The 14,430-nt window shown below is 44.6% G+C and overlaps 1 protein-coding gene and 1 pseudogene across 5 annotated transcripts in view; both read right to left on the reverse strand.

Moving 5' to 3' along the window:
• SMN1 (survival of motor neuron 1, telomeric) overlaps positions 1 to 10,173 on the reverse strand; it is a 33,739-nt gene extending 23,566 nt beyond the window's left edge. For 4 of the 5 annotated variants that reach the window (XM_025389224.1, XM_025389223.1, XM_025389221.1 and 1 more), the window contains exon 1: positions 9,937 to 10,173. In XM_025389224.1, coding sequence (XP_025245009.1) covers positions 9,937 to 10,173 — 237 coding nt within the window. The remainder of the gene's footprint in view (positions 1 to 9,936) is intronic. The other variant, XM_025389225.1, reaches the window with a different exon arrangement.
• Positions 10,174 to 11,080: 907 nt separating this feature from the next.
• LOC112627300 lies at positions 11,081 to 11,163 on the reverse strand (annotated as a pseudogene).
• Positions 11,164 to 14,430: the final 3,267 nt, after the last annotated feature.

Genomic DNA, 14,430 nt, shown 5'->3' on the forward strand with positions numbered 1-14,430 from the left:
AAAAAAAAAAAAAAAAAAAAAAAAAAAAAGTACTTAAAAGCATTAAGTCACTTTGCAGATAAGAAAAGTAATCACAAAGAGATTAACTGACTTGTTCAAGGTTACATTCCCACTTGGAAGGGAAGATGTTCCTTGGAGATGTGGTAAAAGGAATAAAAACAGGCTGGGGTCCAGTGGCTCACACCTGTAATCTCTGTCTCAAAAAAAAAAAGGGGGGGGGAGGTAGGCGGGGGAGGCCGGGCACAGTGGCTCATGACTGTAATCCCAGCACTTTGGGATGCAGAGGTGGGTGGATTACTCGAGGTCTGGAGTTTGAGACCAGCCTGCCAATGCGGCAAAACCCCATCTCTATTAAAAATACAAAACTTAGCTGGGCATGGTGGTGTGCACCTGTAGTCCCAGCTATTTGGGAGGCTGAGGCAGGAGAACTGCTGGAACCCGGGAGGCAGAGGTTGCAGTGAGCCAAGATCACACCACTGCACTCCAGTCTGAGTGGTACAGTGAGACTCCATCTCAAAAAAAAAAAAAAAAAAAAAAGGAAGCAAACAGTAGAAAATGAAGGGTGGTCCTGAAGAAATAAAGAAATCACAGAATCAGAGGACAGTGATATCAACAGAAGAGTGCAGTCTTTTTTTTTTTTTTTTTTTTTTTGAGACGGAGTCTCGCTGTGTCGCCCAGGCTGGAGTGCAGTGGCCGGATCTCAGCTCACTGCAAGCTCCGCCTCCCGGGTTTTTACGCCATTCTCCTGCCAGCCTCCCGAGTAGCTGGGACTACAGGCGCCCACCACCTCGCCCGGCTAGTTTTTTGTATTTTTTAGTAGAGACGGGGTTTCACCGTGTTAGCCAGGATGGTCTCGAACTCCTGACCTCGTGATCCGCCCGTCTCGGCCTCCCAAAGTGCTGGGATTACAGGCTTGAGCCACCGCGCCCGGCCAAGAGTGCAGTCTTAAAGCAAGATACACAGACAGATGGTAACTCAAACTCCTCATATCTCAACTGTTACTGCCAGACCAGGAAACAAGTAATTTCAAAACGAACAGAAAACAAACTGACAGAAGAAAAAGTAATACTGATTACAAGGTACCCAAGGACAAATATATCTGACTGAAAACCTAAGGAGCACCAAAGCAAAGGCATGAAAAAGAACCAAAGGAACAAAAATAAATAAAAAGCAAAATGGTTGATAAGTTGGCAAACAGTATTTATTTATATGTACACATGGGGTCCCTGAAGAATAAAAACAAAACAATCTCCCTGGTGGTCTAGTGGTCAGGAATTTAAAAAAAAAGAAAAATTCCTAGGGATGGGAGGAAGAACCCCCTCCCATCCTTAGAGCCTCTAAGCAAAAAGACTAAGTTACAAAATAAAAAAAATCAGTTATCATTAGACTTTCTCATAGAAATTTATGGGGAAAAAGTATGAGCCAAGAATTTTATATGCTTGAAGTAGCAAGACTAAGAAAAGTTTAAAATGTAGAATACTGTACTCGCTAGCCTTTCCAGGGGAATCTACTAAAAATAAGCTTCATCCAACCAAGATTGACCAGGGAAACTTGGGTTTTAAAAATAACAGAACTGGCCAGGCGCAGTGGCTCACGCCTGTAATCTCAACACTTTGGGAGGCCGAGGTGGGTGGATCACCTGAGGTCAGGAGTTCAAGACCAGCTTGATGAATATGGAGAAACCCCATCTCTACTAAAAATACAAAATTAGCTGGGCGTGGTGGTGCATGCCTGTAATCCCAGCTACTCGGGAGGCTGAGGCAGGAGAACTGCTTTAACCTAGGAGGTAGAGGTTGTGGTGAGCCAAGATTGCACCACTGCACTCCAGCCTGGGCAACAAGAGTGAAACTCTGTCCAGAAAAACAAAAAAACAAAAAAACAAAAGACCAGAATTGTTAGCATCAAATATATTTAATTGTGGATCTAAGAGAAAAGTAGTGTATTAAATTGAAAAGCTGATTCTAAAATTTATATGGAAATACTAAGGACACAAATAAACCAAAGCTGGACAATTTATATTACCTAACTTTAAGACTGTAAACCAAAAGTATCTGAGACAGGTTTCAATCAATTTAGAAAGTTTATTTTGCCAAGGTTAAAGATGCACCTATGACACAGCCCTCAGGAGGTCCTGATGACATGTCCCCAAGGTGGTGGGGTATAGCTTTGTTTTATACATTTTAGGGAGACATGCAGCACCAACCAATATATGTAAGATGTATATGAGTTCTGTCGTGAAAGGCGGGACAACTCAAAGTGGGGGTAGGGAGGTTTCTACCTCATAGGAAGATTTAAAGATTTTCTAATTGGCCACTACTTGAAATCAACAGAATTTCAAGTAGAAAGGAATGTTTGGGTTACCATAAGGGGTTGTGGAGACAAAGGTTTTATCATGCAGATGAAGCTACCAGGTAGCAGGCTTCAGAGAGGGTAGGTTGTAAATGTTTCTTATCAGACTTTAAGAGTCTGTTCTATCAGTAATTCCAAAAGGGAAGAGGGTGTGATGAGACATGTCCAACTCCCCCTTCCATCATGGCTTGAACTAGTTTTTCAGGTTAATTTTGGAATGCCCTTGGATGAGAGGATGGGTCCATTCAGTTGGTTGTGCAGGGGGGTGCCTATAATTTTATTTTTGGTTTACAAGACATACTCTGAAGCTATAGTAATTAAAAGTGTAGTACTGACATCAATATAGGCTAATAGACAATGTAACAGAATTTAGAGTCAGAAATAGCCCTGTGATATTATGATTTATTTATTTATTTATTTTTTTGGAGACGGAGTCTCGCGCTGTCGCCCAGGCTAGAGTGCAGTGGCTGGATCTCGGCTCACTGCAAGCTCTGCCTCCTGGGTTCACGCCATTCTCCTGCCTCAGCCTCCCGAGTAGCTGGGACTACAGGCACCCGCCACCTCGCCCGGCTAGTTGTTTTTTTTTTTTTTTGTATTTTTCAGTAGAGACGGGGTTTCACCGTGTTAGCCAGGATGGTCTCGATCTCCTGACCTCGTGATCCGCCCGTCTCGGCCTCCCAAAGTGCTGGGATTACAGGCTTGAGCCACCGCGCCCGGCCTTATGATTGATTTTAACTAAAGTTACAAATGTGGTTTAACAGAGAAAGCATAGTAGTTTCAAGAAATGATGGTAAAACTATTGGAAATCCTTATGCAAAAACAAACCAAATTTCCACCTACATTGAGCCATATATAAGAATTACCTCAAAATGGATTACAGACCTAAGTGTAAAATTAAAACTCTAAACTGTATTAAAAAAAAAAAAAGAGAGAGAAATCTGTGATCACGGATTGCCTATAACAAAAGAACAAACTGAAATGGCTTTGTTGCCCGGGATGGCACCCGAAGTTCTTGGTCTCACACCGAGGACATCAAGGACACTGACACACCAAGGGTGTGAGGTTAGAGCAGAAATTTAATAGGCAAATAAAAGAGAATAGCTCTCTCCTGCAGAGAGGGGTCCTGAAAAGGGTTGCCATTCCAGGGTGAAATGCAAGCATTTTTATAAATGACCTAATGGAAAGGGGGTATCTTATCTCCATAGGGAGCAAAAAACCAGTTAGGACCAGGTGTGCTATCTGCATAGAGCGTGAATCTCTGGCAGCCCCCACCCCAACCGTTTATTATGCAGGCAGGTCCTTGGCCTGAGCTACTACACAATGCTTATCTCTTTCCTATCGTGCATGTGCTAAATAAGGGGAGGTGGAGCCTCCATGGTGGACATGCCTGGTCCCAGGTGCCCCTTTCTCTCCGTAAAGCTGCAGGCATCCCCAACAACCCACAACATGCACGCTTCCAGCTTCCTTATCTGAGGATGTCCAAAAAAAAAGGAATGTGCTCACTAAGGTCCACTGTTGTTTACTGGGACCCATTGTACATATGTGAAGCTTGCTGATTACCCAGGAAGCTCCCTCTCGGTGTCAGAGCTGCTTCTTTATCAATGTTTACAGCCCGATCTTCCAGGCTGCTCCTAGTTGGAACAGAAGTGATTTCTTGGGCTGCTTTTTGTTAGAAGGGAAGTTCTACCGAGGACTCTTTGTCTATCGGCCTAGCTAGTCTCTTTTTACCTCCCCTCTCAAAACCATCAAAGAGAAAACTGAAAAATTAGATTTCAGCAAAATTAAGATTTTCTGTTCTTAAAAAGATGTTGCTAACAAAATGAAAAACCAAGCGGTAAACCGGGAGAAAATACATGCAAGTTACCTATCTGATAAACATACTGTACGCAGCAAATACGAAGAACTCTCAAACCGCAACAACAAAAAAATTCAATTAAAAGATGAGTAAGTTGGCCAGGTGCAGTGGCTCATACTTACAATCCCAGTCTTTGGGAGGCTGAGGCAGGAAGGATAACTTGAGCCCAGGAGTTCACGACAAGCGCAGGCAACATAACGAGACCTCGTTTCTACAAAATTTTTAAAAAATTAGCCAGTTTGGCCGGACGTGGTGGCTCACGCCTGTAATCCCAGCACTTTGGGAGGCAGAGGCAGGTGGATCACAAGGTCAGCAGATCGAAACCTTCCTGGCTAACACGGTGAAACCCCGTCTCTACTAAAAATACAAAAAATTAGCCGGGCGTGGTGGCGGGCGCCTGTGGTCCCAGCTACTGGGAAGGCTGAGGCAGGAGAATGGCATGAACCTGGGAGACAGAGGTTGCAGTGAGCCGAAATTGTGCCACTGCACTCCAGCCTGGGCAACAGAGCGAGACTCTGTGTAAAAAAAAAAAAAAAAAAAAAAAAAGATTAGCCAGGCATGGTGGTGCGTGCTCGTAATTTCAGCTACTCAGAAGGCTGAGGCAAGAAGATTGTGAGCAGGAGGTGGAGGCTGCAGTAGGCTGTGTGACTGCACCACTGCACAACAGCCTAGGTGACAGAGTGAGACAATGTCTCCAAAATAAAAAAAAAAAACCCAAATGATTTGAACAGACACTTCACCAAAGAAGATATACGGATGGCAAATAAGCTCATGAAATGATCAAGAGCAGCACTGGTCATTAGGAAACGCTAATTAAAATCACAAGACGCCACTACATCTATTATAATGCCTAAAATTAAAAAGACTGACCATACCAAGTGTTTGCAGGGACACTGAGGAAATGGAACTTTCATACATTGCTGGTCAAAATGCAAAATGGGGGAGCTGCTCTGAACCTATTCTAGTTGAGGGGGCTGTCCAACTTTTGAATTGTTCTTTGCTCAATTAAACTCTGTTACATTCAAAAGTAAAATGGTGCAACCACCGCTTTGAAGAAAAGTTTGACAGCTCCTTAAAGACTTAAAAATACATCTACCCTGTGACCTAAGTATTTACTCAAGAAAAATGAAAGCGTACATCTATATAAAGTCTTTTTAAAATTCTTTTTATGGAAAATTTTTAATTTTTGATTTTAAAATAAAAAGACAGGGGCTTCACCATTTTTCCCAGGCTGGTCTCAGAACTCCTGGGCTCAAGTGATCTGCCAGCCTTGGCTATACGAAGTCTTATACACTAATATTCACAGTGGCTCTACTTATTAACAGTCCCAAACTGGAAAAAGCCCAAATGTTCACAACTAAGCGATGGATACAGTATAGTATATAAATGCAATGGAACACTACTCAGCAATAAAATGGATGAAAATCAAAATAGCTATGCGAAGTAAAAGAAACATGACAAAAAAGGTACTTATCATTCCATGCTTATAAAATTCTTAAAAATGCAGGCTAATCTATGGTGACAGAAAGTAGATCAGCGGTTGTCTGGGGACAGGACAAGGAGGGATGAGAAGGATCACAAAACATCAATCCAACTGAGGCCACCACGCTATAATGAAATCCAAACCAGCCCACACATTGAAACCACATAAAGAAATCTTCATGAGACTACTTGAAAAAAAGAGATAGCCCGCCAATCCCTAGTTGCTCAGTCCCCAGCTACTGAAGCTCTAGCAACTATGTAGGCACAACCACGAGACAGCTGCACGAAAACTGCCCAGCAAGGCCCTCACAAATTCCTGACCCACAGAAACGATGAGAAATAATAAAATGTTCTTTGTTGTTTCAAGCCACTAAGTTTTGGCAGATTCGTTACACGGCAACGGCAGCCAGACCAGAACATCAGGACCGCCTTTATATCTGATTCTCAGTCACTTCCAGCAGCTCAGATTTCTCAAATTATTCCCAACACCCTGCCATCTTCTACCTTCTCCTACCATTTCCTGAAAGTTCCACTGTGCTCCCTTAAGTAAATAACAAAATCCCACTCTTTAACCTCTGAATCATCCCTTCATTTCTCACTCTAAGTAAAATCCAACTCCCCGAGGATGCCTTTTCCTCTGCAGTCATCTCAAATGTTAGATGTTTCCTCTTTTCTCCTCCACACTCTTCATATCATGGCACCTGCCAGAGATGTGGGAAAGAAATCTTCCCTGCTTCTTACTTGCACTTCCAGATTATTCTCCTCCATTCCCCTCTAAAAATTCCCAGCTTTGAAAATCCTGACAAAAAGTAGCCAGGCATGGTGGTCAGTGCCTGTAGTTCCAGCTACTTGAGAGGCTGAAGTGGGAGAATCACTTGAGCCTGGGAGGAGATTGCTGGGCAACAGAAAGAGTCTCTGTCTGGCGGGGGGAGGAGAAGGAAAATCTTGTCACCAGACTCACAGTCTATTATCACTTCCTACTGCAGTCATCTACAGCATCCTGAGTCACTCTTCCTCATTCCTTAATGTTTATATTGCAGTTCTCTCTCCAACACTGCCATAATTTTTGGTGATTTAAATATCCATGTAAACTACCCTGTATTTGCAGGGTTCTAAACTCCTCTCCACCACAATCTTGTACATCCCCTGATGTGGTTTGGCTCTGTGTCCCTACCCAAATCTCATGCTGAATTGTGATCCCCAGTGTTGGAGGTGGGCATGATAGGAGGCGACAGGATCATGGGGGTGATTTCCAACCATTTAGCACCATCCCCCTAGTGCTGTCTCCTGGTAAGAGTTCTCACAAGATCTGGTTGTTTTAAAGTATGTAGCACTTCCCCCTTCTCTCTCTCTCCTGCTGGTCACACGAAGACTGTGCTTGCTTCCCCTTCACCTTCTGCCATGACTGTAAGTTTCCTTAGGCCTCCACAAGAGAAGCCTGTACAGGCCGCAGAACTGTGAGCCGACTAAACCTCTTATCTTTATAAATACCTGGTCTCAGGTATGTCTTTGTAGCAGTATGAGAATGAACTGACACATCCCCAAATCTCAGCTACTCACTCGCTTCAACAGTATTTATTTATTATAACCAATAACCACAACCTCTCCATAAATGCAGTTTCAAGAATCCCACTCTCTCAACCATCACCTTCTAGGCTCTGCAACTTACTCCTACTAGCGGTTTAATGGGGACAAACATTCCACTTCACTAGGACTGGCAATACATTGATCCTCTCACCTTTTTTTTTTTTTTTTGAGACAGTCTCGTTCTGTCACCCAGGCTGGAGTGCAGTGGCGCGATATCGGCTCACTGCAACCTCCACATCCCAGGTTCAAGCGATTTTCCTGCCTCAGCCTCCTTAGTAGCTGGGACTACAGGCACCTGCCACCATGTCCAGTTAATTTTTTTTTTCCCCCCCGAGACGGAGTCTTGCTCTGTCACTCACGCTGGAGTGCAGTGGCGCGATGTTAGCTCACTGCAACCACCGCCTCCCGTGTTCAAGTGACTCTCCTGCCTCAGCCTCCCAAGTAGCTGGGATCACAGGCATGCGCCACCACACCCAGCTAATTTTTGTATTTTTTTTTTTAAGATGGAGTTTTGCTCCTGTTGCCCAGGCTGGAGTGCAAAGGCGTGATCTCGGCTCTCTGTAACCTCTGTCTCCCAGGTTCAAGTAATTTTTCTGCCTCGGTCTCCCGAGTAGCTAGGATTACAGACATGTGCCACTACGCCCTCTAATTTTTGTATTTTTAGTAGAGACAGGGTTTCACCATATTGGCCAGGCTGGTCTCGAACTCCTGACCTTGTGATCTGGCCCCCCAACCCCTCGGCCTCGCAAAGTGCTGGGATTACAGGAGTAAGCCACAATGCCCGGCCGATCCTCCCACTTTTTAAACTGTCTCTTAGGGTCTTAATATCCTCATTTCCTTTCTTAGCCAGCTTAAATTCCATGGTCAATTGTTAAGATAACTCGTTTGTACTTCTCCCCCTCACTTCTTCATATCCACGTGGTAAAACTACAATCATATTAATTTCAACTCTCCATTTTACTCTGTGGCTGCCCTCATACACACAATCTTGCTGTCTGGTCTCCTTCAACTCATGACCACGAATCTCAAGTAGGCCTTTTATGTTGCCTAGCAACATTTCCACTAAACTTCCCTGTCCAACCCTTGCCCACTCTTCTAAAGAACTATCTACTTCCCAACTTATCTTTCCTCTCTCATCCTAGCTCCTAGCTGATAACCTTGCTTTTTTCACTAAGAGAACAGTAAGAATCAAGAGAACTTTCAAAATCTCCTGCCATCCTATCTGCCCATTCACATATCAAAGATGTGTAACTATATAGCTGTCACCAAAAGAACCGCTAATGTTTCCAACAAAGGCCAAATCCATCCCTTCTTACCTATTCTAGGACAATGCTCTAGCAATTCTCTTCTTTGCGACATCAACTTTCCCATTCTTCTTTCCCATCAATCCACAAACATGCTGAAACACGTTGCTCCCATCTTAGTGCAGTGTGGTTCACACCAGTAATCCCAGAACTTTGGGAGGCAAAGGTGGGAGGATAGCTTGAGCCCAGGAGTCAAGGCTGTAGTGATTCATGATTGCGCCACTGGCACCCCAGCAGCCTGGGCAACAGAGCAAGACCCCCCTCTCTCAAAACCACACACACACAATTAAAATTCCTCTTACCTCACTTTCCCCTCCATTTATTGCCCAATTTCTCTACCCTCCATTTATAATAAAATTTCGTGGTGGCTCACTCCTTTAGTCCCAGCTACTCCAAAGGCTAAAGCAGGAGGGTCGCTTGAGGCCAAGAGATTGATGCTGCAATGAGCTAGGATCATGCCACTGCACTCCAGCCCGGGCCACAGGGAGTGACCTTGTCTCTAAAAAAAAAATTTTTTTTAAATAAAATTCCGTGAAATATGTCTACCGATGTTTTTGTTTATTTTAAGACAGGGTCTGGCTCTGTCGCCCAGAGGCGCAATCACAGCTCACTGCAGCCTCAACCTCCCTGAGCCTTCCAAGACCTGAACCTTCCAAGTAGCTGGGACCACAGGCACGCACCACAACGCCTGTGTAAATTTTGTGTTTTTAATTTTTGTGGACTCGGAGTCACACTATGTTGCCCAGGCTGGTCAAATGTTGCCTTGGATTTCTCTTCTCCTACTCTCCAACTCACTCCAGTCAAATTCACCCCCACCATGCTATGCCCAAGACTGAACTCCTGAGAAATCTGCTCTACTGGCAATCTGCCTTTCTCACCTCAGTAAAAAGCAACTGTATCTTTTCAACTATTCAGGATAACCTCCGTTATCGAATCTATCTGAAAAACCTGTTGCCTCCGATTTCAAAATATATCCATAATCCAAATACTTTAACTCTGTTAATAACATCTTCATCTAAAGTCCGGATCATCTTACGTTGACTCCTAAGTGGTTTCCCTGCTTCACCCTGGCCTAATGCCCTCATCTCCCCGACACCAGCCAAAGACGGGTGAACAAAATAAGTTACTGCCAAGTCGCGGCAGGGCCTCCACTCAACGCCATGAAGGAGCCCAAACTGCTCGAGGAAGGAGCTTACGGATGGGGTTCGCAGTGAACGGAGTGAGAAAAGACGTAAAAAACCCGGACAACTCCAGTGAGCGGATCGACTTGATGCCGTCCCGCGGCTGCAGAAGGAAAGTTGGGCCGGAAGAAGGGTGCTACGAGCGCCGGTAGGGAGACTGCGCTGGCTGCGACCTCACCTGGCCTGTGCCGCGCCGGAACAGCACGGAATCCTCCTGCTCCGGGACGCCGCCACCACTGCCGCCGCTGCTCATCGCCATAGTAAACTTGCGGGTGCGCAGCGTGGGGCCCCTTCCCTTCTTCGAGTGACGACTTCCGCCGCCCGGGGCTTCTGGGAGCGGAACAGCACGGTGGCCTGGAGGACCGCTTGAGATAACTTCGCACGCTTTGTACGAGTGGTTATCGCCCTCCCACATTTATGGCGTGTAATTTTAATTTCCCTCAATCCTTTCATTTCACTGTGTTATATATTTCCTTCTTTTTTTTTTTTTTTTTTTTTTTTGAGACATAGCCTCGCCCTGTCACTCAGCCTGGAGTGCAGCGGCGCGACCTCGGCTCACTGCAGCCTCGATTTCTTGGGCTCCAGCGATCCTCCCACCTCAGCCTCCCCAGTAGCTAGGACTATAGGCGTGCGCCACCACGCCCAGCTATTTTTTGTATATTTAGTTGAGACGGGGTTTCGGCATGTTGCTTAGGCTGGTCTCTAACTCGTGTGTGTGTGTGTGTGTGTGTGTGTGTGTGTGTGTATTCCCCCCCCGCCCCCGCCCACTGGAAAAGTAAATGGTAAGCTCCTACTAGGAATTTAAAACCTGCTTGATCTATATAAAGACAAACAAGGAAAGACAAACATGGGGGCGGGAAGGAAGGCAGATCCTTAAACACTAGAAGACATTTGATCCCCCAACCTTTTTTGTTTGTTCTGAGACAAAGTCCCGCTCTGTCACCAGAGTGCAGTGGCGCCATCTCAGCTTATTGCAGCCTCGACCTCCCGAGCTCAAGCGATCCTCGGCCAAAGTGGTGGATCACTTGAGGTCAGGAGTTCGAGACCAACCTGGTCAACATGGTGAAACCCCGTTTCTACTAAAAATACAAAAATTAGCCAGGTGTGGTGGTGCAGGCCTGTAATCACAGCTACTTGGGAGGCTGAGGCAGGAGAATTACTTGAACCCAGGAGGCGGAGGTTGCAGTGAGCCAAGATTACGCCATTGAACTCCAGCCTGAGTGACAGAGTGCGACTCCATCTCAAACAAATAAATACATACAGTTTTTATATGTCAAAAAAGTTAAATTGTCACAAGATAAAAAAAAAAAATTTAAATCTCATGTCAGGAGAGTAATGTGCCAAAGGTACATCTCACACATCAACATGAAAACCCAATTATCACACTTATGAACTATGAAAGGATTAAGATAATTTAAAAGTCAAAAAGGCCGGGCACGGTGGCTCACTCCTGTAATCCCAGCACTTGGGGAGACTGAGGCAGGCAGATCACTTGAGGTCAGGAGTTTCAGACCAGCCTGGTCAACATGGTGAAACCCCATCTCTATTAAAAATACAAAACTTAGCCAGGCGTGGTGGCACCCACCTGTAATCCTAGGTACTCAGGAGGCTGAGGCAGGAGAATTGTTTGAACCCGGGAGGTGGAGGTTGCAGCGAGCTGAGATCGCACCACTGCACTCCAGCTTGGGTGACAGAGCGAGACTCTCTCAGAAAAAAAAAAAAAAAAAAGTCAAAAAAAATATGTATTTTTGTAAAGCTTGCTTATATTTTTCTCAATCATAAAAATTCTCACAATTGCATTTGATGTCAAAATTTAAACAAATTACATGGACATATTCCATGATGGTTAAAAAAAGAAATTTAAACAAAATATAGTACTAGGTTTCTTTTTGTTTGTTTTTTAAATTTTTTCTTTTTGAGATAGAGTCTCGCTCTGCCGCCCAGGCTGGAGTGCAGTGGAGCAATCTCGGCTCACTGCAACCTCCATCTCCTGGGTTCAAGTGATTCTCCTGTCTCAGCCTCCCAAGTACCTGCGATTACAGGAGTGCACCACCACGCCCAGATAAGTTTTGTATTTTCAGTAGAGACGGGGTTTCGTCCTGACCTTGTGATCCACCCGCCTTGGCCTCCCAAAGTGCTGGGATTACAGGCATGAGCCACTGTGCCCAGCTGTTTCTTTTTATTATTTAGAGATATAGTTGACATACTATAGAATTCATCATTTTAGGGAGTACAATTGAATGATAGATTGAATGGAAACCTTAGTATATTCACAAAGTTGTGCAACCATCACTGCTATCTAATTCCAGAACATTTAATCACCCACAAAAAAAACTCTGTCTCCTTTAGCAGTATGCTGCCATGCCCAGCTATTTTTTGGGAGAGAAGGGGTCTCCCCATGTTGTCCAGGCTGGTCTCAAACTCAGTTGCGTAAGTAGTCCTCCCACTTGAGCCACTGTGCCCAGGACTGAGTTACTATAAGAGTTACTTCATATGATAGACAAATCATTCAAAATATAATGAGGTAAACTGCCAAAAGAAACCATTTTACCAGATTTGAAGGCACTTAATGTAAATGCTGAATTTAATTTCATGTACTGGAATCAGTCTTTTTTCATATGTAATTTTCACACCAAAAATCTCTCTTCAGTGACTCTTGGACCTCTCTCATGATAAAGTAAATGATGCTGGGGCGGTGGCTCACACCTGTAATCCCAGCACTTTGGGAGTCCGAGGCAGGTGGATGACATGAGGTCAGGAGTCTGAGACCAGCCTAGCCAACATGGCAACACCACATCTCTACTGAAGATACGAATGTCAGCCAGGCATGGTGGTGCATGCCTGTAATCTTAGCTACTAAGGAGGCTGCAGCACAAAAATCACTTGAAACTGGGAGGTGGAGGTTGCAATGAGCTGAGATCATGCCACTGCACACCAGTCTGTGAGACAGAGCAACACTCTTGCCTAAAAAAAAAAAAAAAAAAAAAAAAAAGGGCCAAGTATGGTGGCTTATGCCTGTAATCCTAGCACTTTGGGAGGCTGAGTGGGAGAGAGAAGATCATTTGAGCCTAGGAGTTGGAGACCAGCCTGGGTAACATGGTGAGGCCCCATCTCTACAAAAATTAATTAGCTGGGTGTGGTGGTGTGGGCTTGTGGTACCAGCTACTCAGGAGGCTGAGGCAGGAGGATTACTTGAGCCCAGGAGGTCAAAGGCTGCAGTGAGCCATGTTTTTGCCACGGTGCTCCAGCCTGGGCAACAGAGCAATACCCTGTTTCAAAAACCAAAAAAATGGTAGTACCTACATGTGAAGATTGCATATAATAAAGATTGTAAAGCAGAGAGAACAACTGCACAGTTCACCAAAAAGAAAATCCAAATGTCCACTAGAGATCTGAGAAAATGCCCAACCTCTAGAGCCAAGGAATTACAAATTGAAAACTAAGATAACATTTCAGGGCCTGGCATGGTAGCTCATATCAGTAATCCCAGCACTTTGAGAGGCTGAGGTGGGCGGATCACTTGAGGTCAGGAGTTGGAAACCATCCTGGCCAACATGGTGAAACCCCGTCTCTACTAAAAATACAAAAATTAGCTGAGCGTGGTTGCAGCGCCTATAATCCTAGCTACTTGGGAGACTGAGGCAGAAGAATTGCTTGAACCTGGGAAGCGGAGGTTGCAGTGAGCCGAGATCGTGCCAGTGCACTCCAGCCTGGGTGACAGGGCAAGGCTTCATCTCAAAAAAACAAAAAATTTCAGGAATATACCTGCCTTTAGTAAAAATAAAAAGAAATTGTGAACCAGGCATGGTGGCTCATGTCTGTAATCCTAGCACTTTGGGAGGCCAAGACAGGAGGATCTTTTGAGCCCAGGAGTACAAGACCAGCATGGGCAACATAGGGAGACCCTGTCTCAAGAAAATAAAAAAAATAAAAAAATGTGAATAGTGTCACAATGAATAAAAAAGAAAAAAAAAATTTAAAAAGAAAACCCAGAAAAACGAACACACCATTTTCCACCCTGTTTGGCAAAACTATCAGGAATTAGTAACATCTGATGTTAGCAAAGTATGGGGAAATGAACTTTTATCCTCTTATTGAAAATATCTGTTTATAGTCTGGCATGATGACTCATGCCTGTAATCCCAGCAAATTGGGAGGCCAAGGTGGGAGGATTCCTTGAGGCCGGAAGTTTGAGACCAGCCTGAGTAATAAAGTAAGACCCCATGTCATTAAAAAAAAAAGAAGAAGAAGAAGGAAGAAAGACTGCCTGGCACAGTGGCTCATGCCTGTAATCCCAGCACTTTTGGAGGCTGAGGGGGGCGGATCACTTGATGTCGGAAGTTCGAGACCAGCCTGGCCAACATGGTGAAACCCCACCCCATTTCTACTAAAAATACAAAAATTAGCTGGGCGTGATGGCGGGCGCCTGTAATCCCAGCTATTCAGGAGGTTGAGGCTGGAGAATCACTTGAACCCTGGAGGCAGAGGTTGCAGTGAGCAAAGATCACACCACTACACTACAGCTTGGATAACAGAATGAGACTCCATCTCAAAAACAACAACAACAAAACCCAAAACATCTGTTTAAAGTTTAAGACATGTATACCTGTGAAAGTTGATTACATATATTTGGTCATTCTTGAAATACTCAACTAAATCAGACTTGAAGGGC

Source organism: Theropithecus gelada, chromosome 6 (genome assembly GCF_003255815.1).
Source record: "Theropithecus gelada isolate Dixy chromosome 6, Tgel_1.0, whole genome shotgun sequence".
NCBI classification, from domain to species: Eukaryota; Metazoa; Chordata; class Mammalia; order Primates; family Cercopithecidae; genus Theropithecus; species Theropithecus gelada.